General features: G+C 35.8%; 2 protein-coding genes across 3 annotated transcripts in view; one reads left to right on the top strand and one right to left on the bottom strand.

Annotated features, from left to right (window-relative positions):
* Nucleotides 1–1329: 1329 nt before the first annotated feature.
* RLIG1 (RNA 5'-phosphate and 3'-OH ligase 1) lies at nucleotides 1330–7897 on the top strand. The gene is made up of 7 exons (XM_066549629.1): nucleotides 1330–1458; nucleotides 3193–3310; nucleotides 3968–4063; nucleotides 4452–4568; nucleotides 4932–5126; nucleotides 6220–6389; nucleotides 6946–7897. Exons 1-7 carry the CDS (start codon nucleotides 1369–1371, stop codon nucleotides 7132–7134), a joined length of 975 nt encoding a protein of 324 aa, XP_066405726.1. The 5' UTR covers nucleotides 1330–1368; the 3' UTR covers nucleotides 7135–7897.
* CEP290 (centrosomal protein 290) overlaps nucleotides 7892–27803 on the bottom strand; it is a 44675-nt gene continuing 24763 nt past the window's right edge. The window contains exons 31-53 of one of the 2 annotated variants that reach the window (XM_066549628.1): nucleotides 26952–27116; nucleotides 26621–26728; nucleotides 26408–26542; nucleotides 25470–25733; nucleotides 24256–24363; nucleotides 23483–23673; nucleotides 22528–22741; nucleotides 22201–22338; nucleotides 21870–22091; nucleotides 21201–21317; nucleotides 19660–19805; nucleotides 18654–18809; nucleotides 17946–18069; nucleotides 15590–15718; nucleotides 15224–15310; nucleotides 14124–14288; nucleotides 13678–13800; nucleotides 13221–13381; nucleotides 11428–11569; nucleotides 9713–9786; nucleotides 9476–9567; nucleotides 8965–9068; nucleotides 7892–8680 (exon numbers count right to left, since the gene is read on the bottom strand). In XM_066549628.1, the coding sequence (XP_066405725.1) occupies nucleotides 8495–8680; nucleotides 8965–9068; nucleotides 9476–9567; nucleotides 9713–9786; nucleotides 11428–11569; nucleotides 13221–13381; nucleotides 13678–13800; nucleotides 14124–14288; nucleotides 15224–15310; nucleotides 15590–15718; nucleotides 17946–18069; nucleotides 18654–18809; nucleotides 19660–19805; nucleotides 21201–21317; nucleotides 21870–22091; nucleotides 22201–22338; nucleotides 22528–22741; nucleotides 23483–23673; nucleotides 24256–24363; nucleotides 25470–25733; nucleotides 26408–26542; nucleotides 26621–26728; nucleotides 26952–27116 (3351 nt within the window). In that variant the 3' untranslated portion in view covers nucleotides 7892–8494. Of the gene's footprint in view, nucleotides 8681–8964; nucleotides 9069–9463; nucleotides 9568–9712; nucleotides 9787–11427; nucleotides 11570–13220; nucleotides 13382–13677; nucleotides 13801–14123; nucleotides 14289–15223; nucleotides 15311–15589; nucleotides 15719–17945; nucleotides 18070–18653; nucleotides 18810–19659; nucleotides 19806–21200; nucleotides 21318–21869; nucleotides 22092–22200; nucleotides 22339–22527; nucleotides 22742–23482; nucleotides 23674–24255; nucleotides 24364–25469; nucleotides 25734–26407; nucleotides 26543–26620; nucleotides 26729–26951; nucleotides 27117–27803 lie in introns of both variants that reach the window. The other variant, XM_066549627.1, reaches the window with a different exon arrangement.

Raw genomic sequence — 27803 nt, 5'->3', positions numbered from 1 at the left:
ATCCTGAATGTAAATGGCATCTCACCTGAAAACTGTAAATGTCAGGTTGGGGGTTATTTCAGAATGAGTTTCTGAGTAATTTTTTAAATGAAAACAAGGCCCTACTTGAAAATATTGGAATGTTTGGAAGCAGGTTTCTCCCAGGTCCAGACATTAACAGCTAAGTCTAAGAGCAGCATCTCCAAAAACTTTTGGATTGTAGTCAGTACAATTGGGCCACTCCCTGAGACACAAAGCCCATCTCCCAGGCATTAACCCCTAACTCCCTGACCCTTAAAAATGGATGGAATAACCAAGAGCCCTAAAACCATCCCTGGATTTTTACCAGGTGGAATGTAAGTACTTTGAATTAAAGCTATCAGCAGTCAGGCAAATCATCTTATCCTGAAAACAGTTTTTTTTCCAAATGCCAAACCTTCAGACAACAATAAACTCAGTGGATAGTGTAGCTAAAACAAAAAATAGTTGAAGGAAGCATGTGGTACCTTCTCCATGTGGCTGAACTGTTGAACTGAACTGAGAGCAGTTGTTAGCCAGGATGGAATGTTACATTTTAACAGTTGCCAACTGCTCTTCCAGCTTGGGACACCAGCATGATGCTGCTACATGACCTGTCCAGGCTGAACACCTTCCTTTCTCTCTACTGCATCCAAGTAAAATATAGAATATCATGTTGTTTCAAAGAGTCGCCCATTCTGGTACTTTTCTAATGTGAAGTGGAACAAACCAATTTAGTGAAGGTTAAATAATACCCAACTTCTTGCTGATGCAACTGTGGTCTTAAAAACAAATCTCTGATACCACAAAGATACCACAGCCTGCTGGGCAACAACAGTCAGAGGGAGGAGTGAGAATATGCGTGGGAGAAAGAACCCTCGGCCACCAAGGTCGGGGAAGAAGAAGGGGGAGAAGGTGCTCCAGATGCCGGGCAGAGAGTGTTTCCTGCAGCCCGTGGTGAAGGCCATGGTGAGGCAGCTGTGCCCCTGCAGCCCATGGAGTTCCACGGTGCGGCAGACGTGGAGCTGCAGCCTGCGCAGGGCCCCACGCCAGGGCAGGTGGGTAGGGGGGCTGTGAGCCTATGAGAAGCCCGCGCTGGAGTAAGTTCCTGGCAGAACCTATAGACCCAGGAGTCCATAGGTGTCTACTCTCGCAGGAGCCGGCGCTGGACAAAGCGCAGCTGCCCCCGGCCGAGCCGTGCCGGGCCGGGCGAGCGGAGCCGGGCGCCGCTGGGCCCGATGTTAGACGGGAGGCGGCCCCGCCCTGCGCAGCGGCAGCAGCGCCCCGGCCGCGCCGGACTCCATTTCCCGTGGCGCAGCGCGGGCGGGCAGGCGCAGGCACGGCGGCGGGCGCGGACGGCCGGCCGGGGCCATGAGGCGGCGGGGCGCGGTGCAGCGCAAGGTGCCGTGTCTGTTCGTCACCGAGGTGAAGGACGAGCCCTCGGCCAAGCGGGAGCGACAGGTGGCTGGGGCAGCACCGGGACGGGAGGACGGGGGGCAGGCATGTGGGGCTGGGCTGTGCCGTGCCCGAGAGCAGGGGAAACCGCTGGGCCGCGGCTCACAACAGCACGGACCGTGCCGGAGCCGCCAGCCACGGCCGAGTGGCCAAGAAGGTCGGCTGCAGAGTTAAGGGAACCTCACGGGACAGGCTTGTGTAGGGTCTCCCGCTGAAATGCAGAGAGGAAGGCCTGTCTGAGAGCTGTGCCAGCTCAGCCCCACGCTTTTCCTGGCAAGTGCATACAGGTGTTCACCCTGATGCTGTGTTTGCTTTTTCTAAGTGAAGGCCACTCCAGCATGGCCGCACGGGGAGCCTGTGTGAAACCGTCCTGCCATTGCCGCCTGTGAGCCTCGTAGGAGGAAAAATGAGGCCGTGAGATGTGGACAAACTGGGGCGGCTCACTCACCTGTCTAGCTGCAGACCTCCAGCTTGTGTTCCCTGATTTTAGTAGCAGCTGTGTAGTGGGATGGAATGCAGCTGCGGGTGATCTTCTCCCCTTGGTGATTGGCTTCTGGATGAAAGAGCTGAAATGGTTGCCAAAACAAGAGTAACATAATTGTTCAACTTAAACCATCTCAATAATGCTAATATAAGGGTACCTTCCTACACTGGTGATTGTTCTCACAGAAAAACCTAACAGGGTAATAGATCTGGAACTGGCATGTGCTATTTTTGTTTGGCTGATTTTGGCTTGGATTTTTTAATATTTTTTGTTGTTGCTTTGATTTGTTTTTGTTGTGTTTTTAAAGTTCAGGCAAGAATAAAACGTGGTTATGACTGGTAGGGAAGAAAGGGGGTGGTACTGGTGGTAAAACCAATGGGAATGTTTTGTCACTACCCTGAAATTTTTAATGTAATCTTGATATATGCTATTTGTTATGATTACACACCTTATAATATGAAACAGTCATGTCATGTAACACAGGTTCTCATTTTATGAACTCCACATTCTGTTTCAAGACTTCTGCAAGACAAGGACTTGCTTTGTGTTTTGCTAGCAGAGAGAGTCCAGATTAAAAGACAAAGTTGACTGGGGAGAGAAGAGGGAGGTATGATAATTATAGAGAAAAATATTTGAATCCGACCACCACTGATTGCATGTTTGCAGTGAAACTCTTAGAGAAGCTGTACAGAAGTCCTACAAATTTGTACTAGTTGGCTGTTTGTTTAAGATCCACAGGTCATGTATTTCTTTCTCTTTCAGAGCGCGAAAGTGTTTAACTGACATTGCTGATACTAAGTATTTAATACCAGGATGCTTTTGCTACCTTGCAGAAGCACACCTGCTCTGTGTATTGCACTAACATGGTGCTATTGACTTTCATCTCCAAACTGAAAGCTGGGGTGAGCTAGTCAGGAGGAATTTCTATTGCAACCTTAATGCAGGAAGGTGGATCTCAAAATGTTGCTGTGTTGGAGTGCAACCCTTGTAGTTAATATGCCCTGTTTAAAGGGGAAAGCAAAATCATCTTTAAACAATAATCAAAAATGGGAAAGAGGGAGAGACTTTACAAACAGATTGCCCTAGTTCTTCTGTCTTAGAGTACCTTGCAAACTATCAAGTTTTGAAGAAATTATTAGAAATCAGCCCTATAATGTGTAATACTTAAAGAGCTGGATTTATAGAGGCCAACTGAAAAAGGAGCAAGAATCCCTATGAGAGCAAGGCAGTAACATAGCCTTTTGTCTTCTTTTCAGCCATTTAAAGTTTTGGCAACTGACACTATAACTGGAAAGGCATTAGAGGCAGATGTACACAATGCAGTTCCTACTGAAAAGGTGGATGGAACCTGCTGTTATGTAACAACGTATAAAGGTAATAAGGAAGATCCATTTGCAGATTTCTTACGCTGACTAGAACTTGTTTTACTTAATTTTCCCTTTTTTTGTAGGATTTAATTACAGCTGTTGTGAACTCAGGTGTCATTAAGCATCTTCACCACAAGATTTTGTAATTCCAAAATGTAACTATTACACCACAAAGTAATAGTTACCATAGACTTGGAACTTCTAAAGTTGTTTTAGCATTTACTCTCTAAAATATGTGAAGTATGATTTAAGTGACTATCAACATCCAGGAACTATTCCAGTTTTTAAACTTCCTGTTAGTAAGTCTTCCTTGCAAACTGGGTCATGTATAATATAGTGTCTCATTTCTTTGGGGAGATTTATAGAAGTAGAGAGGTTGGGAGGAAATGGGAAGACTGTGGTTCATTGACTCACTGGGGCTCATGCCTTCACCTGCAGTTGTGAATAAACTCTGTATTACACGAGGCAGGACTGTACATAGAATCCAAAATAGATTTGGAAATTCACATAGTGTACTTTGAATTTAGAGTGGATGGCTTTGCTTATAAAATTTCTCTAGTGGCAAATGGGAATTCCTATCTTGCCTGTTATGTAGCTGGTTTCAGTACTCTGCAGGATATGGTCACCTCAGTAAAGTGCTGGTTTTGTCTTTGGAAACTCCTAGGACAACCCTACCTATGGGCAAGGTTGGATCGAAAACCCTCCAAACAAGGTGAAAAAAGGTTTAAGCGATTCTTGTATTCATTGGAAGATTGCAAAGGTTAGTGAAGATTTCTTTCCTTCTTTTTGACAATGTGAGGTATCCAGTTAGAAAAACAGCTAGGCTAACAAATAATCAGTTATCCTGCTCCAGTTTTTTTAACATCACCCTTTACATTGAAGAGCTTTAAACTGGAATAGGTAGCTCAATTTTTAATCCTAATTTTTGAATTTTTAAACTTCTTAAAGGCTAAATGCATCTTTAAACTATCCTAATGGTAAACCACTTGAGTGTGACAGATGTTGGTGTTTGTACAAAGTAACTGGGACTACTGTCTGTAACAAACAAGGTTTAAATCAATTGTATTTTGATAATTGCATTGAAAGACGACTAAAGCAAAGTTGGTTAACAGTTTATCAAAAACAAAGTGTTGCATTTATATGTTTAGAATTTGTTTGGAATATTGAAGAGGATTTCAAGCCTGTTCCGGATACCTGGATTCCAGCAAAGGACATAGAGTTCTCTAATGGCAATCCTTTGCCTGATGAAAATGGACATATGCCAGGTACCTATGATGCAGCACAGGTAAAACTGGGGAAAGATGTGTGTGAATTTCTGAAGTGAATTAGAACTAATTCCAGAGTTAAAAATAGTAGTTAACATATTCAGAAAAAATAAAATTGGAATGTCATTCATTCACTATCCAGAAAGGCTTTGTTTTTCTGACACATGGAAATAATTGCAGTTTGCTGTACAAACTTACAGGCCTTCAGCTGAAGGCATAATTGTCACATTTGCATTCTTCTAAGATACAACAGTTTTTACTCTTTGTAGTTAGCTGTAGGGTTTTTTATAATGCCTGTAAAAGCTTCTAGTATGCATTTAATAACTTCAACTATTTACTTTGGTAAAATGTGTTTTCTCATAGGTTGGGTGCCTGTGGAGAAGAACAGTAAGCAGTATTGCTGGCACTCATCTGTTGTAAATTATGAGGCTGGAGTAGCACTGGTATTGAAACACCATGCTGACCCAGGGCTCTTGGAAATCAGTCCCGTGCCATTATCAGAAATTTTAGAACAAACATTGGAGCTGATTGGAACTAATATCAATGCAAATCCATATGGTAAGTTTATATGGTCTGTTCTTAAATACTTTTTTCTTAAGTGGTATTTTTGAGTGAAATCAATGCGTTTTCTTTGTGTTAGTTTTTTAAGCGTTTTCCAGTAGCAACCTTCTTAGAAAGGAGAGAAAGGGCTGGCTCAAGGACCTCTCACCCAGAAATACCTTAGAAAGCTGAGTTGTCATGGGACTAGTTATGTCTATTAAACCTCAGTTACTGTAAAAATGCATTGCTTTTGTCTTCCAAAAAACTGGCAAAACTGTTGTAAATATTACTGTTAAAATACTAGTAGAATTTTTTAAGTTTGTTTCTTGGAGCCTTCAGTTTTTTGCATACTCTTTTGATGAAGTAGAAAACTTTATTCAGCCATTTTTTGGAGCCCCTAAAGTTAGCTTTTGGAGCCTCCACAAGTTGCAATTCTTAGATGATAAAATAGGATTTTTTTTAAGGAAATGTAATTTAGCCTAAATTTCAGTTGTGGCTTCTTCATTTAAAGGCCTTATAATGAGAAACCAATTACATATGAGCACAAGTGAGTTCTAACTTCTGTGCTTTGCTGTTAGGATAACTTGCAAGGATGGATGGGAAAAACAGTCCTACGCACTTCCTCAGTATGTACAAGAATTGCAACAAAAAGTTCTAATAGCTGTGTTCTTAAATGAAGATTTATGTTAACAGGAAAAGGCAATGCAGTGGTTAACAGCCCAGTTTTAAGTATTCATGTGAAGATATGCCAGATTTTCAGGAACTAAGATGTTTGTGCCATTGATCATGATCTGAAGCGTGGAGGATTTAGCTGCTAGCTTTATGGTGACTGAGGAGGTGACCACAATGGAAAACAGACAACTGTATAAATCTGTGTCATGTTTATTTTATACAGAGGAGGAGGATGTTTTAATAAATATAAATTAAAATGTGAGGAGAGACAGCTGCATTTGGTAGTTAAAAATTTAATTAAGTGTTCTGTTAAAGGCAGGACAATATTGTAGTATCTAACAGAAGTTTACCTTTACAGAGTGCTTTTAAGATATCTGCAATAACAAAACTGAGGAAACACTCTTAACTAGGAGGAAGGTATTTGTTTCTTTAAATGTAGGATTGGGAAGCAAGAAGCACCCTGTACATCTTCTGGTCCCACATGGAGCTTTTGAAATAAAGAATCCACCTGCCTTGAAGCAAAATGACATACTGTCTTGGTTTGAAAGCTGTACGGAGGGTAAAGTTGAAGGAATTGTGTGGCACTGCCATGATGGATGTTTAATCAAGGTAAGTATGTGGATGGACATGTGGAAAGCACTGTAAGAATATAAAATGTGATGTACTGTATTCATTTTTTGTCTTTTTTTCCAAATTCTTTATTAGTGAATTTTCTTCAACAAACGAGATGACAGTACAATTAGTAAAGCCACTGAACAACAACATAACTTGAACTTTTTCATTCCCAACATGCTTATAAAGTAATTGAAAACGTATTTTCTTGCCTCTCTGTATAGAAATCATTAAAGCTTAATTCCTCTATTTAAAAATGAGGTTCTCATAATGTTGACTAATAGAACAAGTATTATTTAATAAGAATGTGATTTCTGATTAATTAGGAGGTTTGTATTATTTCTGAAACTGTGGAGGACACCTTGGTTCTAGTTTGCCTTTTGCACTTTGTTGTTCATGTTATAGAGATAACTTATTAATGATTTTAAGTGCCCTGATGCACTTAATCCCTGAGGATCCTAGAATCCACAGCCACCCACACACTTCCCAAGCTGGGAATTTTTGCACTACTCTATCAAAATGGCTGAACTGATCTTCTTTCCTTTTCTTTTAGCTCCATCGCCATCATCTTGGTTTACCTTGGCCACTTGCAGAGACTTACCTGAATTCTCAGCCTGTTGTAATTTCTTTTAATGGAACTAAATGTGACTATGACTTTGAACCAAAGAGTTTGTTTCACCATTTTTCAATGTTGGATGGACAAAAATTTGACAGACTCAAAGATATCAAGTTTGATGCTTGAAATTATTTTTTTGTTTTAAGTTAATTTTTGTATGTTCTGCATTCCTCTTACTTGTGTCTACCACAGAATTCTTCATGAATACTCTTCTAGCTTAGGCAACAGCCCAGGTACTACTGTATCATTTTAAGTTTATCCTAAATGACTAAATAACAGAGATATGACAGCCAGAGCAGAGATCTAGCTTCCAGCATGTTTATTTTATGAAAAATCCTTGACTTTTGAACACATTCCTGGAAACTGTTAGCATTAAGTGTAGGAAGTATGTTTTTCTACCACTCGCTGGTCCTATAAGCTTTACTAATGAATGCAATCAACTGGAAAAGTTACATAGGTTATGCTTCTACAAATGTAATTATTTTGACACTGTTGTATGTAGATTTGAGACTTAGCATAAAGCTTCGTAACAGTGAAAAGACATATTTCAGTTGGGACCAGAATTAGTCTTAAAATTTGATAATTTTTTTTGAAGTTGTAACTGTTTCTTACGGGGGAAAACTTCCTGGTATCACTTAACTGTACATCTGCAGCATTATACTATTATAAAAACCCAGTTAACCTATATCTCAGAGGCACTTGCACTATTTTGGGACAAAAAGAGTAAATAATAGAAAATAGTTTTATTTTGGAGAGCCTAGTAAGTAGGGAGAGACATGACTTGGCTTAGTAATTCCCATTTACAACTGTGTCTCAATTACAAAACTTCATCACAGGCATATTAAGTAAGATAAGGTATATAAATAATAAAGGTGAGACTGAATGATCATTTGAGTTGGTTTTATTTCATCTCTGCTATAAAAGTATACATCTAGCAATATAAAATAAACAAAATGAAAGATCAATTATGTACAAAAATACCAGTGGTTTGGCTGAGATACTACAGCTTCATTTTCAGTTCTTTGTTCTTGGAATTTTTAACATTGAGGTAAAAGTAACCAGGAATGTAAGAAAAGACATCCAGCACATTCACCCTGAGTTCAGAGTTAAACATTATGGTTGCACAAGACAACAAGAGCAAATTACATATTGTTAGTGATCTGGGACTTAGCATACTTAGTATGCTGACAGTTTAAATGCTTATTAACTTTTAAGAGAAGCCCAAAGTTTCAATTTTACCTGACGCCTTATTACTCAAATTAACTGTTCTGAATCAAAATATATTATTGCACAAGAGCTGGGAGAGGTAAAACTCCCTTTTATTTTGACTGTTGTATATAAATACTGACAATGAATTGTTGAATAATCCAAGTCTGCCCTCTTAGGTGTGTGCAAACTAACATAACTTTAAGAGACTTGTATAATTCCAAGATAAACACAGACAATTTTATTTTTTGTATCAATGATGAGGATACTGAACACTACCCTAATCGACAGAAATATTGCCTGGACTATCCTGAATGCCAAACTCTTCACAAAGCTGCTGCAATCTCTCTTCCAAGATAACATTTTTTTTAACTTCTTCTTTGTAGTTATATTTTAGATCCTCAAGTTCTTCGAAAAAGGAAGGATTATAGGTTTCTAGTTCTCTTCTCAGCTCTTTTGTCTCTTCCTATTGAAAAGAATGAAGGAGTACCACCTTTATCCAGAACTTTGATAATACTACACAACACCTTTTTTGCCTTTTTCTTGAGGGCAAAAAATTATATATGATAAGAGAATAACAATCTTGTCTAGAAGCAAAAAACTCTACTCTTCATAAAAACAAAATAGGCTTTGTAAACAATGTTTAAAAATTGACTTTGTCATTAAATATTAATTCAGCTATTAAACAGCTCTTTCTAGCTAACCATAGTTTTGCTTGTTATCTTGCCTAGGATGATCCTTGCAGCTCACCTTTAATTTCTGTTTTTCGAGCTCTGAAGCCTCCAGCTGTGACTGGAGATCATCCATTTCTTTCAGTAGTTTGTCAATTTTATCCTCCACAGTTTTATCGTGTCCTGCAAAAATAAAGATTTTTTTAAATGAAATATTAAGTAGTGAAAACCCCTGGCACAAATAATCTTGTTTCAATAATTCTGCATCTCCTGAAAGATGAAACAGGTAAATAAAACCAATTGAGATCACCAAACAAGTCACCTGGGGAAAATCATACAAAGTTTACAGCCTGTTGCTCAAAATATTTTATTATGGAGATTTTTACTGAAAATTCTCTTTAAAAAGCTTGTACATGTACTCAAAAATCCAAGACCTTAATCTGCCTGAGTTTACACTACTTCAGTATTCATCTACTTCAAATAATTCTGTAGATTTATTATCACTTTGCACACATGTTAAGTAGTTTCAGACCCTAAATAGAAGAAGATAATTGTTTTAAGGTATTGAAAATTACTACCAGCTGCAGGACCTTCACTTGTAGAGGTGTGTCTTTCATTCTTATAAGCGTTCATCTGATGCACTAGTTCTGCTTTTTCTTTCTCTAATTGATTATTAGTTAATCTGGAATATAGAAAAAAACAGATTTTTTTTAATTATTAGAGCATTTTAAACCATAAAATATTTAACTAAAAATTGCAGTGACCATTTCCTGATCTTATTTCATGTACATTGGCTGAGGTGTTTAGTTAGTTTAGAAGTACATTACCTTAAAAGCTGAAGCTCCTTCATGATGTTTTGCTCTGTCCCTGCAGCTTCAGGAAGATGTTTAAGATGCTCAATCTTAAAAGAAAAATTAAGGACATTTTATTGTTGAAAACAATATCCATGGCAGTGCAGTTCAGATAGAGTTCTCTTGAATACAAGATTAAAAAAGAATGAAAATAATACTAAGGATGTAACCAAACGTTAAGCTATCAGAAAAAAAATTAATTGTTCCTGTACAGTTTCTGCACCCAAAGCTCATTCTTGACAGCCTTTCCAAAGTTAGTAAAGATCATTGCTACATATTTCATGAAGGGTGAAGAAATAAGTATTTAGAAATTAGATTTACAAAAAAGTTGGATACATAGCTACACCAACATACTGTACACATATGCATAAGGAATTTATATGTCTAAATAATTTAAATGCTTTAAAAATATTACTGATGTGCTTATTTGCACATGTTTGTCCCAGTTCATTTTGAAAAACTGTATGAAAAGCCTGTGATTTGCAATGCCAACCCCAATGAGGGTACACTGACTAGGGGTGACCTGCAGTTAAGTTATAAGAGGTCCATGACCAGAGAGGGAGGGAGCCTCTGAAAGAGATGCCTGGTGAAGATGCAGGAGCACAATAGTGGTTTAAATATATGATTATATACAGGTAATAGATGCAGTGACAGTTCATGAACGTGCATGAGGCTACTGGCAATTACAGGTTTTTGTTCTGTTACTACCTAACATGGTAAGGATTTGGGTTATTTTTTTCTACACAGTCAGGCTCTGTTTTTTGAAATGTAGTTAACTTTGATTTCATCACTTCATCAGTACTTGAGACATGAAAGAAACTGGAAACTGTGTTGCTCCCAGAGTAATACTTCTATCTCTGTTAAATTTGCTGCTGGTATACACTTCATGTTAATAACACTGATGTTAGAAAAGGAAAACCAGGGAAAAATTAACAAAGTAATGGTTTTACAGGAATCAATTCCAAGTTCTATTTATTGAACACATCTACTTCCTCACATAATATATATATATGACTTCACAAATTGGAAGTTTTGTATTTGATACCTTACACTGAGAAGGGCCAGTACCAGGTGCCTGGGGAAGTAAATCATCTGCATATAAGTAAAGGAGAAGAAAGCTGATGTAGGGGCAATTCTAGCACTGCACCTCTGTACTTAAAAGCCAAAACGTGATGCATTTGTTCAAAGGTTACTGAGTTCAAAATTCATTAACTCCTCCACATGTACAATAGTACTTGTAAGACTACTAGAGACTGCTCATGAGAGGGCAGACTGGAAAGAGAAATGAGGATCCTGTTTGGGATAGCGAACTCAATATGCTCCTGCCCCCCACCAAAAAACCAAACGAGGGAATAGGGATATCTCTGCAGCAACCTCACTGCAGAACAAGCTGGAAAGATTGTAAGACCTTTTGAAGCATCCATCTACAGGCTTTCATATGATCACTGAAACTATAGTAAAAAACCCAACAGAAGAACTCAGTAGAAAAATAATAGTTGACTGCAAGTCAAGAATATATATTGACAATATATGGTAAACCTTATTAATTGGCTAAAATATGTAAATATAGCAACAATGACTGAAAAAACCTAAAAAGTAAAGGATTGGAGAAAAAACAAGTATTCTGCCACTACAGACATTACAAAGACAAGCATTCTACTTTTACAGTTATCTAGCTTAATTTTACTCACCTGTTCTTTTAGATCTTGTAAATTTTTATCAGCATTGTGTTCACGTTCTGTTGCTTCCTGAAGCAGCCGTTTAAGGTTAGCAATGCTTTGGGTTTTTTTAGCAATATCTATTTCCATTTCCTTCAACTTAGTTTCCTGCATTCTGGCAGTATTTTTATTTAGAAAGAATAAGAGCAAAAGTTAATACTTACGCAGAAACAGAGATTAAAATATCTTTAGGAGAATAAATGCTGTAAAATACACCCTAAAATATATTTGGGGCATTGGCCTTGAAATAACCACTGGCCTTATAAAAACAGTTTTCTGAAATAAGCATTATGAGAAACACGCCTTTAATCCTTGAATAAATAAAGGCTTTTCTAGATGTTACACTTCTGTAGTTCTCTTTTTGTGCCTACACTTTATTAAAAGGGACAGGAATCTTTTTATGCTATTGCACATAAACCCCAAACACCTGCTGCTAAAAGTGTACATACTGGTTCAGTATATACACTAGTTGGATCTTACTTCAGTGTTATAACTTTGAAAGTATTTTTTCAATGATTTAGTAATTTATGGAAAATGTACTGAGAAAAGGGTTAATACAGATGGAGAAGATGAAGACTCCAAGGCCAAAACTATTCTGCAGTAAATTGTTTACCCTGGAGGAAGAGCTGTCTGAGGAAGATTCCATTTTGCTTTGAGCTTTACAAAGCTCCAAAAGGTTTGTGTAGAATTTGAAATGTTGTAAGGTACCTCTAGAGGTCACACAGCCCAATCTCCCATCTGAATCCATCTGGATTTTCAGATAGCAATACAATGTCCAACACCTTGCTACCTGCCAGAGTCTTCTGAAGGGTCACTGGGATGACACCCCTTTGTCTGCCCTAAGAAACACTTATTGTTACCATGTATATGCATTGGTAGATGTGCTGGTGAGGTGGATTGCATGTTAAAGTTCTCCAAGCAGCTTCTCTAGGTTAGTAAGGTCCTTATGTTATTAACTTACTTTAAATTCATGTTAAAGTAAATGCAAATAGATGGCTTTATTCACATGAGTTGAAATAGGCAAGTACAATTAAACATGACCATGTATTTTGTACCTATACATAACTATGTATCTCTCAACTAAATAGAACCAAGTAGAAATGTTTTTCAAAAGAGGTGAAGAACAAAAAGAATAAATGTATGAATGCTGCTGTGCCGATATGCCAGCTGTTAAGGGCCTGTGATCTTCACTGCATGCTCATATCCTCTCTAGCTGTAGTCATTAGCTACTTCTGTCCTATCCTGCAGTCGGTTTTGCCCTCCTTAGACAAAATACGGTTGTCATCTGGCCTTGCATAGAGACATTTTACCTCACTGGATAGTTCGGGGGAAGCTTAAAACCAACCAAATGGTTTTTTGAAGTCTCAAGAAATGGCTCAGCAATATGTCAGAGTAGCACTAGACCCTCCAAGGGATCCTGTGGGAGTGCAAGATCGGGAAGGGAGTAAAATCTTGGACATCAACAGTGATCTGACCTAAGATGAAATTAGACAAGTCTCTCTCCTGTCCAGCTGATATTATGTCCTAACAAGTTTACTGTCAGAGGTTCTGATTTTGTAGATACCTTCCATTTCCGTTTATTAAAGAGTACTTTGCAACACATCAACTTACTTCACCCTGAAGTCATCCAGGAGTCCAGGACTAAGTATTTCTTACCAAAAATTTGCTCTCTGCCATCCTTACACAGAACACAGGTTCTTTATTTCTCTCAATAGCATAAGCATTGTATCATTTTTCTGTCCTCTTATTACATTCTCAATTCCTACCTTGTTACAATGGACTTCCAGTTTCTGCTGTCAGCTCCATCAAACTGGCTCTCAGCCAAATTTAGCTTCTTAATGGTTTCCTCCAGCTGAACATTTAACTTCCCATTTAATATCTCCAAGTTATTCTTCTCTATCCGTAGCTTCTCTCCACTGTCAGCTTCCTATTGTTCAATAAAAGCAAAGCTTTATGGAATACTTAACCTCACAGGAAGCATCTCAAACGACGGTGAGAGAGGGTCAGTGCTGATGTAGAGGAAAATTGCATCCAAGATTACTAGCACTACAACTTCCAGATTTGGTCTTGGGCTTGTCCTTGGATATCTCCTCTCCACATATAGTGAGATAAAACTGTCATGGCAATATCAGTGTTATATCAACCATTAAGGAAAATAAAAAACGTATACTTACCATAACCAGTGCCTAGTGGAAATAAGGGGATGGATTAAAATGATCATACCTTTTTCAGTTCTTTACGCAGTCTCTCATTTTCAGTAATGAGTTTTTCCATTCCTTTGGTTTTAGATTCATAACGCACATTCAGCTGGCCCTCCAGATCAAGTTTCGTTTTTTCCATTTCAGACTAAAGATCAAACAATTTGTTAAAACACATTTACATAACTTAGTAGAAGACTTCAGATTTCCATTTTTAAAGCACAGCACAGTTACAGCTACTTAGCACAGTGAACATTTTATCACACAGTTAAATATATCCTTAAGGTACAAAGTACCCTTAACTGTGCAGTATATTACGCTAATATGAAGTTTTGCCTTTCTGTTCTATATATTTCATAACTGGTATTTTCAAAACAGTTTTGTGCCAGTCAGTATCAACAGGCTTGCTACTCCATTTTGTTACTAACTTGCATATAAACTGTTACCTAAATATAGTTACTAAATCTGTACCTTTAGCCTCTCATTTTCCTGCTCAAGACCAAGTAATTTCTCATTAGAAACCACAGCTGGAGCTTTTTTCAGTTCTTCATTTTCTCTTTGGACTCTCTCTACAACCTTTTTCATTAAGCCAATTGTTTTTTCCAGTTCTGGGACTGTCTTTCCACTTCTACCACCCTACAGAGGAGGGAATGAAAAAAGTAAAAGTGAGAAAATAGTTCATCTTAACATTCTGAGATACTCCAAATCTTACCTTATTGCTAATTTTCCCATTGCAATTCACATTTATAGGAAAAAAGATGCTTTATTTTGATATGACTTGAACCCTAGAATTTCCAGCATACTTACCTCTCCAAAATATCTAATGATTTATTCATTCCTCAAATCAACAAATGAACTCCTTCATTTTCTACCTTACCCTAAAGGGCTGCAGTTAAGTGTCAAAATCTGCTGTACTTGTGAGCTAAACTGAAACATTAGGAAAATAAATCAAAGAACTACTTAATTTATTTAGCTTTTCTTTAGAAAAATTCCCCAATCCAACAGACCATGCAATTACTGTTGGGGGCATTGGGGAAAAATGCTGGGCTGGAAGCTTGAGGAAAGAAAAGAGGGCCCTTTTTAGCAACCCTCCTTCTGCTGAATTAACGTGACAAAAGAACTATATATTTTTCCCTTTAACTTTGGAAATACTATTCTATTAGGGGAGTTGACAATAGCTAGGGTAAAATTTAGCTGTGTCACCTTCTGTAGCACAAGAAACAAAACCCTTCGTTAACAGTAACTTACCCTTTCTACACCTGCATCAAATCATTTACATAAATACATGAATATAATTTTCATTATTATGGTTGTAACTGCTATTTATTGTACAAATATGCTTCTGAAGGTAACTAATGCAAATGACAAAATAAGGCCATGATAATGCAAATATTTAATAGTCATTCTAATGGTCCTGTTAACTTAATGTCATTAATTCATTATAGCATTTTGTCAATAAAATAAACAAGAACAATTCCTGTTTCGTTTTGGTTGATTCCAAATTATTTCACTTCAATAATACTTAGCTGCTTTTTTTTTCATTTACTTATGATGAAAGTTAGAACACTCACCCCTCTAATGCTGTTCAGCTTTCGTTCAGCTTCTGCTTTCTCTTTTTTGAGAAGTTCACACATTTCTTTTAAGTCGTCTACTTGGTCCTACAAAGAAACAAAAAAAAAAGTAATAAGCAACTTAGATCTCAAATTGAGGTGAAAAACTGGTGAACAAAATTGCAGTGGTTTTACTTGGAAAAATTTAAGCGAAAGCAATTTCCCATCTCAATGACATTTTCCATTATTTCTACTAGCTATTCAACCATCTCATCTTCTGTAAACACATGAAAAATTTACAGTACATACAGAAAAAATATCCATGTCTTTGTAAGCAATTCCCTGACCAGTGTGAGGGTAAAGGGGACTAAAGTAAGAAGATGTTACCTTTAGTCTTGGCAAATCTTTATTGGCCTGCTCTAGTTGGAATCTTAGCTCAATGTTTTCAGATGACAATCTTATATTTTCCTTTTCTTTTTCTCTTCGATACTGATCACTTGATCCTGTTCCTGATGTCTTGAGAAAAGAGGGGGAAAAATTATTATTAAGTGGTAATGTACTAATTCAATACAACTATCAGTTGTAGCTGATTAAGAGCAACAGAAAACTAGTATTTTTCACAGAAATTAAAAAAGAAAGCATTATTACCAGTTTTGATCTAATCTGCTTTGTCTTTACCAACTTCTCCTACATTTCTTAAACTTGCTTAACCTTTAAGGGAAGTTTACAGATCAGTATAAATCAGTAAACATTTTGTCAAACCAAAATTACTTCTCAAACTATTCTGCAGAAGTAAACCTCAAAGACTAAAAGATAAAGAAGATACTGAATGAAGTAAGCTGTGACACTCTACCTGGGAATAGCACCTAATTTTAAGGGTATACTCTGATAGTTTTGTAAATAAATAGTGCATATGTCATAAGAAATTTCAATTATGTCAAACGGATCAGAGAGCAAGCCAGGAATAGTAGTATGTAACTCTCATTGAATCTGTTAGTTCCCAAAATCTTAAGTCTATCCATGGAGGATAGTGATTTCAACTACACAAAGACAGCTTTGCATACTTAATAGTGCCAAATGAAATCATTGTGATACAGTAAATTATTATGCCTGACTAGTAAAGAGTAAAACCTTTTAATAACTTAATAATCAGTGGTTTGGATTCATTTCTTTATCACTAACTATAGCAATCAAGTATTTGCTTCATTAAAGCATTTTTTTAGTGTAAATAATAACATAACTCTCTTAAAGAATGAAAGACATCAATTAGCTCCATGTATCTTTAGGGTTATTTGTAAACTCTGAATCAAAATTTTAGAATTGACAGTAGCTTACTTGCAAGCTGACATGCATGCTATCATGAAAGTTATAAAATTTGCTTTATGGACCATTTGGTGAGTACTTCAATATCCCTGCAGACCATGCATAGGAAAGCACTGCATTATCAAGATCAAACTATTCTACTTCTACATCATTTGTACTGAAGAAATGCTAGAGGGCCACTACAGTATCAAACCTCGGGCATTTCACAAAATTCTGGGGTAGTTTCAATCCCTTCTGTACAGCTTGGGTCATTTTCCTGTTTATTCTCTGCAGTGTGTTGATTCATTTCATTATTCATATTTATTTTCTCTGCTTCACAGTCATTAGCTTGATTAGGAGGTTGCCCTGAATCAGACTGATTGCAGCTCATTTTGTCAGCATCAGGCTCCTCTATACATTCTTCTTCATCGACATTTGACTGCTTGAAGATTTCTTGCTTCTGCTCTTCTTCTTCATGTTTCTCATTAACTTTTCCATTTTCAGGCTGGGTTATATTTTCTTCTTTTTCACCACAGTTCTCTTTACCAGCTTCAGCTATAATTTTGGTTTTCAGTCCTTCCCTAGAAATCTCTGTGTCCTTGCATTTCTCACCATCTTCAGGGTGCTCTTCAGGAGACCCTCCTCTGCTTACATCTGCAGCAGCCTCCTGGACTTCATTAGGCAGGATGCATGCTTGCATCCCTGTGTCCTCATCTACTTCACTGCCATCAGTAACTCTATTATTAGTCTGATGTTTGATTTCAGCCCTATTTGAAATAGATTTCTTGTGAAGGAAATTCAGATACTTTTGTTTACTGACAGTGATAGGAACAGACTTGGTCAGTTCAGTTTGGTCACATGTACTCTGAGTCAAGTTGAAGACAGAGTGAAGCATGAAAGAAAAGCAGAACATAGTAAAAGAAAACAGGAAATAAAGGAAACTAGAATGTACTAGTTAAATCTATTAAGTCTATTCTTGAAAGATTCGGAAAACTTAATAATGCAAAATTTGCAATGTAAGCAGCCTTGTAAAAATCAAAGTGGGACAAAACCACCTAATGCAACTGAAATGAAGATCAGTATTTCCCCAAACTCTGTGCATCATTAATTTTAAATCAGTATGTAATATAAAAGTAGTCTCTCAGTTGCAGACTCATGTTTAAAAAGCTATTTTTTTATTTCTCCACATATGCTAGGATGCTGAATATTTCATCTTCCACCTGTAGGACACAGAAACTTTAAATTTTGGGGATTTGGGTTTTTTTTTTGTGTGTTTGGTTTGTTGGGTTTCTTTTAAACCACTAGAAGTTGAGTATATCATATCCTGCTGTAGGATACTGTCGTTTAAATAAAACCAGCTAAATGACATAGAATACCAAATAGAAAACAAAAACTTTTCCTAAGTAGTATTCTGTGTACTATGGTTACATAATTAACTTACCGATGGTTTCAAAAACGTCTCTCTTGAACACTGTTTCTGCAATGCATGAAGTTTTTCCTGCAGGTATTGATTTTTGAAGTGTAAATCTTCTATAACAGAGTCTCGTGGGATTGCTTGCAGTGTTCTACATCAAAAAATGAATCAAGCCAAAACAAATAGAAAAACACCCCTTAATGTAAAAGCATTGTGAAATTCTGGATTTCTACACCGGATTTTCCCGATGTTTCTAAGCTAGTTATTCTGAATCAACATTGGCCATATTTCAACTAATCCTAATGAATGGAAGATACTTGCTTTGGCAAAAGGAATCCACTCTTTTCAGATGTATACAGTTTCTATTACTCAGGTACATTATCCACTGTGATAGTGGACAACTGGTTAAGCACTTCCTAACTGCACTTAGCAGTTCCAGTAACTTTCACCAACTCTAAACTGCAGTTAATTTTTTTCACAATACAAGCCATATGTTTTTCATATTATTTAGCTTTTTAGAATAATGAGCCAATGCTGCATATTCTCTGAACATGCACAACTGCTCCCAAATACTTTTAAGTTTGCTCATCATGGACTCTAAGAAGAAATTTTAAAATTCCTATTTCTTTCTTCTTTCTTGAATTACAGTTTGCTTATTAGAAACTATCTCATTCCACAAATTTTTTTACTAATTTAGACTTCTCACATTTTATATTCTTTTAAAAAGTCTCCCACCTCAAGTGTGCAACTTCATTTTCTAACTCTAGATTCCGTTTTCTTAGTTCTTCCACTTCTCTTTCAGTTTCTGTGGCTCTTACTCCAACAACACGGTCAACAGTAACACCAGTAGTTTTCAGTTTCTTCTGCAGAGCAACTTTCTCTTTTTCACTCCTGCAACATCCAGTAAATTTACATTTTAAAGCTTATTTGCTAAACTGCTCTCTTAAATAGAAAATATTTTCTGTCTTAAAGAATCACATTTGCATTTTATCTGCCAACTGAACCACACCCCCTTTTCTATTTAATAAGGTTACTGTATAGACACTAAAGCCTTACCAAAATCTCAACTCAAAGCCCAAAAAAAACCAATGGACGTTAAGTCAGTATCATGCCCGTCATAAACCACTTGTTATTCTTGCCTTGTTCTATGTGAAATTCAGGCAAGGCTTGCTAAGAATAAGAGCCATTTTGAAGCAGTTTCAAATCACAATTTACAAACAGCTACAATCACCACCACCACATCTTCTATCAGTAAAATCTTGCCATTACTTCACTGAAGTAAACATCTGCAGAGCATATGGACATATGGTTGTTTCCTGAAAAGGCTTCCACCTCACACTCCTAGAACTGTCATTACTGCAGTAACACTGCAAGTATCCAGTCCTAGCAACCTGATTAAATAACACCACTGTGAGAAACAGACTGTCTTGATAAAGCTGTTATTTCCTTTATGAGAATCATAGAATGCCAAACCAGGAAGCTTAATAAAGGACTTAATTAATTTTATCTCAGGACACTTTCTTCAAATGAAGGTAGTTGGCTTCCAAAAGGGAAAGGGTACTAGAAGAGTCAGCAGCCTGCTGCTTGAAAATTAACTAATCCTTTTAGTCTCAACAGCAGTGTCAAATTCTCGCCATCAATCTTATAAACGTAACAAACTGCAATAATTACTGTATGTCAAACATGTCTGGATTTCTCTTATGTCATTATTTTGTAGCTGAATCAATTAAAACCAACTCACTTGGTATAAATTTCCTTCAATGTATTCAACTGTTTGGATAAAGCATCTGCTTCTTTTTCCTTTTCCCTCAGTTTGTTCCGCAATCCTTCCATTTTGATTTGCCATTTTTTACCTTCATCCCATCTAATTATTTCCTCCTTGGATGTCTGTGAAGAACATAAAGAGATTCTGTATTCCCCTTTGATTTCTTCTCTTACAGCAAAACAAGCAAACACATTAGAAAACTAAGAATGATATATTCTTCATTTATCAGATCAAACCAGGAAGCCATAGCAGGCATATTTTATTTGCCATAGTTAAGTAGCAGGTTCAGCTGGATACATTGCTGTGATTGGTGGATAAAGCTACTGCAGTTGATTGCTCCTACCAAATTTGTACTTGGATTTTAATATTCATTTTACAAAAAAATAAGTGAAGCATTTCATGAAATTAGAGGTGCTACTGCAATGTGTCCTTTTACTTCAAATTACACATTAGATTTAAGACAAAGTAGGTTTTTTGTATGGCAATTTACAACAGATCTGTCTTCTACAACTCACCAAGGGCTTGCTTGCCCCTGCTGCAGAACTTTTTTTTTTCCTACAAGAAATGTAATCTCTACTTAGAGTTAATAAGTCAGTAACTATAAATTATACATTGGTTAAAACCTGAACCAATAGAATCACAAATGGCTACTGAAAAATCACAGTCAATATTCCTGTACGAAATTTTTGGTTTGGTTTGGGGTTTTCTTTGTTTATTTTTAGTTGGAATTTTTCTTTCTCTGGTTATTCCCTGTACTTCATTTTCTGGTTTTGTTCTAAACAGTTGCTGCTATGAAGCGATGGAATGAAAGGAAAATCATGGAAAAAAGGAAAAATGCATGCCAAATCTGAGAAAAATACCTCAAGACACAAAGCAACAGGTATTTAAAACATTTCAAATTAATTGAAAGCATACGTGCAGTTGTAGAGTAATATTTCACATCATACATCAATAGTCTCTCATTACACAAGTATAATATAATATTCCAGCATACTTAATAACTAATATGAGCAGCCACTAATTAGTTACTGACATAGTAACCAGCAAGAAACCAGCAAAAAACTTATAAATTAACATAAATTAATTAATTAACTCTAATCACTCAGACTTCTTGTATGTGAAGATCCCAATTGTCAAGAACAATCACTTATAGAGACACCATCCCTTTTAAGATTCACTTTTTTGCTCCTCAGTATTTTATGCTTTTACTATTGCATTGATTTCACAAAAGACATTTGGCAGAACTCATGTAATCAATTTCACCGCTACCTAAAAAAATCTTAGTTTTCTGAGATTTTGTAGAATTAAACATCCATTAGAAAAAGGCAGGAAAACATTAAGATACTAAGTAACAAGAGCAGTAACAAAGAGCATGGGAAACATGAGAAGTTGCAGCCATGAAACTGCTTTTTTTTAATCAAGTTTGGCTGGTAGGTTTTAGAAGAAATAGGGAGAGGTGAACAACCTTGACCTCAGCTGATCAGCTCTTTCAAAGCCATGATATAAATATCACATACCTTGTCCTCTCTTAGACCCTTTTTTTCTGTTTCTTCACACTTTTTCTCAAGTTCACTTTCCAACTTTTTAATTTTTTTTTGAAGCACATCTATCAGATTTTGTTCATCTGCTTTGCTCTGAAAAATTACAAATTTTTACAGCTTCAAGTTTAGTGACTACTGAGATTTTTTTCTCCAAGCAAAAAATAAGGATTTTTATTCCAAATTGTTAAAATTAGTTTAAAACCTAAATGATATTTTTAAAATTATCTTTAAATTATTAAAATATTGGAATGTAACTTTTCCCTCTGAATTGAATAATCAGCAGCAAGTAACTGAATTTTAAAAAATAGATAGATGACTCTTTCGTAAATCCTTTATTTTTCTTCTAAAAGGAGAAATAAGGAGAGCCAGGAAGAAGACAAAATATCATTTTTCCAAGAAGCTATGAAAGTGGTTATTCAACTCCTCAGACTCTTTCAAACATATTTCAAGAAGTACATAATTTCTTTTTTTTTTTTAGCTGAGGCAAAGAAACAAGCTAACAGCTTACATGTAATCTGGCTGATTAGGAAAAAAAATAAATTTTTTAATCAAGTATAAGATACTTAAATCTTTCATCCCTCCAGACCAGTTCATCTATACAGAAACTTGACCAAGATCAAACATACTTTGAAAAGTCACTTCTACCTGAATGCTACTGCTTAGCCTCCTAATCCGGTTCTTCAGTTCTTCATTTTCTTTGTCTATTTCCTTTTTTTCCCTCAATATTTTAGCAAGTGCTTTTTCTTTCTTCTGAAACTCTTGGTTTAACTCATCCCTTTCATCAGATAACAAAGCTTCCTTGTTTTTACTTATTTTAAGGTTCTCTGTAAGTTTTGTAATCTGATTATTCAGTTCCTCTATCTGTGTCTGGAAGGAAACAAAAAAGTCAGCAAAGGCCCCAGTTCAGGTTGAAGTCCTTTTCCCTAACTGCTGTAAAACACAACAAAGCAGTACAATGGCATTACCTAGTACTCACCATAAGCCCCTTGGTTTCTCTGTCAACAATCTCCTGCACATTCATATATGCCTCTTTTTGTGACGCAGCAGAAATAATTTGCTGTTCAGCATTGGCAGTCATTTCTGCTCGGAGCTCTAGAAGTGCTCTACTCAAAGCCTGAAAATAATTAATTCAAGTTTTTTTGTAAGTGAAGATGCTGCTACAAAACAAGAAAAGGCAGTTATATTTTACTCTGACATGTTATGCAGTTATATTGTATCTCCTGCTCAGCTATACAAAGAATTCTTAAGCATTATGAAAAATTTAGTCGTTAAGTGACATAGAGATTAATTTTTGTTGACTAACTTTGTGCTGGTTCTCTTTTATGGCTAACTGCCTCTTCAACTGTTCCACCAGGTTTTTCATTGTTGCTGTGGGCGCTCTATTATTTGCTTCTTTTTGGACCTCTAGTTCAGCTTTAACATTTGCCAATTCCTTCTCCTTCTGAGATAATATGTTCCTCAGTTCATTTGCTTCTTCTTTGATTTGTTCCACATCAACTGTGTGCTTTTCTTGAAGCCTAATAAAAAAATAAGCATGAATAAGGTACAGTGTAATAATTAAGTTAGCAAACTCTAAATAAATCACAAAGGACACAACAACAACAACAGCAATTATTATTATTATTATTATTATTATTATTATTATTATTATTATTATTATTATTATTATTATTATTACTACTACTACTATTATTATTATTACTATTATTAAAGAAAAAGACACTTGGATTTGGAAACAGCAAAGAAAGACTGACTCAACAAAGGCAGCCCCCATTTAATAAGAGAATTATTCATGAAGGTCAGCAAAATTACATTAGAGCGTTGTTAATTTGTATTCCTGGCCCTTACAGGTAAAGAAAGCATCATATTTTTTTTCCTTTTAAACATGGGTTAAACTTTCATGAGTTTAAACTTGCTCAGCAGTAAACCCAAATGGATGTGTCATGGGGAGAAAAATGACAGAACACAAGCCAGCAAGTAATGCAGTACCTTAAACACAACTTTCTTTTTCATTAAATGGCACAAAGCTTACAACTAAACAGCATTTTTCCAAGCCACAGTATTAGCCCCAGTGAAGGGCTAGAGATTAAAAATAACTCACAAATGCCAACTATACTAATGCATTTGAGATTTTTTTTTCAGCTAAATCCTAAAGTCAGCAAAAACACGTTCATTTTGATAGATCAGTCCTGAAGCAGCAATACATAATTGACTTGAACCACTCCAATGTGCCTTATATTAATAGTTAAAAAACTTACTGGGCTCTGATTGTCTCAAACTCATTGATTTTCAATATAGTGATTTGTTTTTGTTTCTCCAAATCAGATGATGTTTTCTTTAATTTTCCAACAAGTGAAGCAAGAGAATTATCCTGTTCTGCTACAGTTTGCTCTAAGTGATGAAAATATTTGCTGTTGGATAGGGACATAGAAGTCTTTTTCCCTAATTCCTGTAAAACACAACAAATGCAAATGATAAACATTTTAAGCTTTAAGCAAAATATTAGCATTAGTGATGCATTTTTAACTCATTCCTGAATATAATCAAGAATTAATAGCTACCATTTATTTACTGGGATGTGATTCTTAGTTCACAGAGAAATGGGTCAGGCTGGTTTGAAAAGAGCTTTGTACATCTAATGATCAACAGAATACAGCAGAATACAAGCTTCACCTTATCATAAGGGGCAGAGAGGAATTTTGAATTGAAATGGACTAGCTTAATATAACCACACATTGAATGAGAAGAATACAAAGCAATATATAACTTCCTCCCCTAGAATTCTCTATAAATTAGAATGATATGCAAAGGGCCCATATATACTGAGGTCGTAACTCTGTTTTGTTACAGTTGACTTCTAATGCCTCTCATGTGAAATCTCTCAAAAACAATGCAACAATTATAAATCAATCACCATTTTATTTTTCCTGTCACCTGTTATTACTCACTTTTGACTGCCAAACTGTTTTTTCCAGCAACAAAGCAAAAAATATAGGAACAACTTCACAAATTCTACAAATACACGACTCACCAAAGCAGCCGCTTTGAAGTTATTAAGGGAATTTTCAGTGTACAAATCTAACTTCTGGTGTAGAATTCTTAGGTCTTCCTCATGCTTCTTTGCTATTTCCTCTTGTTCCTGGTAGTTCAAAATAAAACTCTAGTGATGGACATTATCACAGAAAGTTATGAAACTGCAGTGCCTTCACGTTGTTTGCTCACTCATTGCTCAATAATGCTCCCCAGATTTTCCTCTAATTCTGCAAGTTTTTAAATTCTTTTCTTCTAACTATAATAAATTATTTTCTTTTTTCCTTTTTACACTATTGGGGGAAAAACATCAACTCTTGGAGTTTTAAACTAAGTAGCAAGTAGTGTGGTGTAACAGCACAGAAGCTGAAGAACAAAACAGTTGGTGCTGGTCTTCACCAACTGTGACTATCAGTACGGATAGTAATTTCCATACCAGGTACATTTTGAGTTTAGGTACCTTGGAATATAGTGTGATCCCATGGATGGAATGCTAGCACACAGAGCACAACAGGCTCATTTTAAGACTGCATCTTCTGGGTGTTTTCCAAACAAAACCCCTTGATTTCTCCCAAAAGAAATAGCTCCATGTGTTAACCAAAGTACACTAAGTGAAGATGATAAAATCTGCTTTGGAAATGTGCTTCTGATCTAAAACCAATGCATGTTTGGTCTTGAAGTACCTCTTTGACAAAACATTTATGTTTTAAAATACACTTTATGGATATAAAGAAAAAACAATATGAATTATACTTAAATAATATAAAGTATTCTTAGATACACTTTTTATGCTTTTAAAAAATGCTTTTGTTTAAAATATGCTTTAAGAACAATGTTACACATAAATGTATGTCTTTCTTGTACTTCTGAAATTCACTGCCAATGCAATCCAGAGATTTGCTGCAAATACTGAAAAATCCCAAAGAAATATACAAAATAGACTGAGACCACTTCAGCAGAAATTTAATTTTCTTCATGTCACACTACTTTAAATCCTAGACAGACATTATATACATAGCCTCTTGACTAAGTAAACTTACATTTCTAAAAAGCAAAAAAATTCTATATGAACTTTCAACCTATAAAGTAAGTAATTGTCTCTGTTCTGTGTGAGATCAGAAACTTTTATTTTTAGATTTCACTAGCAAGGAGAAAAAAAGAATCAACTAAAACAACTTGAAAATGGAAGAAATTTCAGAAAAAAGGTTTAACTACCTCTCTTGCTTTGGCAAGCATATATTGGTATCTTTTTAACACTTCCTCCTTTTGATTTAATCTTGCTTGCATATTTGCAATGGTTTGATGAGCAATTTTAATGGCATGATGGTACTCTGGGTCATCTTCTTGTTTGCTTAATTCAGAAATTATTTTCTCTCCTGATGTTGCAGGTAATCGAAGTCTTAATTCATTTATAACTTTGTCTCTTGATATAACATTTTGTTCAGCTTTCCACAGAGCCGTCTCCTTTTCTTCTAATTTCTATAACAAAAGGCAATTTCTGCATTTCCAGAATTCAAACACTGCAAAAAGATCTCACTTTTCAAGAAATGTACCAGAAAGATTTCTCTAAATATACTTATAAACACAAAACACTTTGTCCTGGGATCTGTCTGTATGGGATTACTATTAGATTAAAATGTCCTAGAATATCATTACTATGTATCATTATTATGTATTATTTGCTTGGCACATGACACTCAAACAACTCCTTTTGTCCTACCAAATGAAGAAGCTGGTGTTTTACAAATTATTTAGGAACCACAAAGTCTCTTGTGTAGCAGAGTAGCAATTTAACAACCCAAGATAAAAGTATTTTGTAGCACTTGCTAAACTTAACTATGCATAGTCAACTGAATTTTGTACAGCAAGACTAAATGTATTAATAAAACATTATAAAATTCTAAAGACTAAATGGATTAATAAAACCTACTAAATGGATTAATAAAAACATTATAAAATTCTCCTGTATGATTTTTTCCAATGGAAAAAATATTTCATTTTACTCATGGTATGATTATATTATTTACATTTTCTGAGTGTTAAGCATGTCTAAATGACATTTTAAAAAGGATATTTTTCATGGGAAAAAAAAGTAAAGGCATATGGAAACACAAACTTTGTCACGTTGAATTATAATTTATACATTAAATTACCTCTTCCAGTGATCTGCAGGTTGCCCTAGTTTCCAGTATTGTTCGAATATATTCCTGTATCTTTCTTAAAGCCAACTCAAGTTGTTGTGGGATTGGCAAACTGGGGTCTGGAACTGAGCCTGTAGCATCTTCAAACTGCACAGAAAGATTCATATTTATGTAATCTGACAGCTCTGAAAAACATGCTTATGTGCCTACTTTTAGTGCATGTACCTTTAAAGCTGTGCTAAGTATTTCAGTTTGTTGATGGTCATACTGGTCTAACTGGCGCTGCAGTTCTACTTCTCTCTGGTCCCAAGCCATTTGCCTTTCTTCATGAAACTGTAACAAATGTTTGATAGAGGTAGTTTATTTATTGAAGGCAATGGGAATTTTATAGAAAACTTCAACTGAAAAAAGAGTTACCAAAAAGTAAAACATTCAAATAAGCTATTAAAACGATTATAAACCTAAGATATAAACACCTGTGTTAAAAAGCTATTAGAAAATCAATTAGTAAAATAAGGAATAGTATATTTTTTCAATAGCATGCAGGAATATATACCTTGTTCTGCTGTACAATTTCTTCTTCCAGGTTACTGATTGTACATTCATATTCAGAAATTATATTACGCAAATACTTCACCTCTTCTTTTTGCTTGACTAATTCTCGACTGAGTTTAAGTTCCTGCAGATGGAGTTCCTCCATTTTCATGTGCCATACAATTACCTTGCAATGAATAACACACAATATATTATAATTTACCACAGGCCAACTAGATTTGGCTTCACTCGTTGGCTTTGAGGCAGGATGGAACTTCTCAAACTAACTGGAAGACACATGCTCTGCCTTTTTAAGCTTCTTTGCTTGTCTTGAGAGAGGAAGCATGACAAGAGTATGAAACAGCAAGGGGAATGACTGATAAGTGCAGCAGCCAACTGGAGAGGCAACAGGTTTCCCTTACACTGACAAAAGTGCATTGCAAACAATTTTCAAATGATTGAAGTTATACCTTATGTATCTGTCCAGACTGAACAAAAAAAAAAGTATGCAAGAAGTTTGGTTTGTATTTTCTAAAAGAGCAAGAGAATTCAAAATCATTAAAAACTGTATGTATTCAAAAAAATGTACATGTACTAAAAATAACAGATATACTTTTGTCAAAATGCTCTAGAAAAATATTTGAAAACTGACTTAAAACTATAACATGCCCAGAGCATTACAAGCATTGCTTACATGCAGACAACTTTAGTCAAAACAGATAGAACCATAATATCTAACATACAGTGATCTTGAAGAGAAGTGAGAAAACATTCTTAAGATTTCAGGGCGGCATTGCTTACAGTTGCAAAATAAACTTAAGCAAAATTTACATAAGCATAGTAACATTTCTAACCATACTGTCTAAATTACTGC

This window comes from Molothrus aeneus, chromosome 5 (genome assembly GCF_037042795.1).
Source record: "Molothrus aeneus isolate 106 chromosome 5, BPBGC_Maene_1.0, whole genome shotgun sequence".
Classification (NCBI taxonomy): domain Eukaryota; kingdom Metazoa; phylum Chordata; class Aves; order Passeriformes; family Icteridae; genus Molothrus; species Molothrus aeneus.
This window is presented reverse-complemented; position numbering and strand designations above follow the sequence as displayed.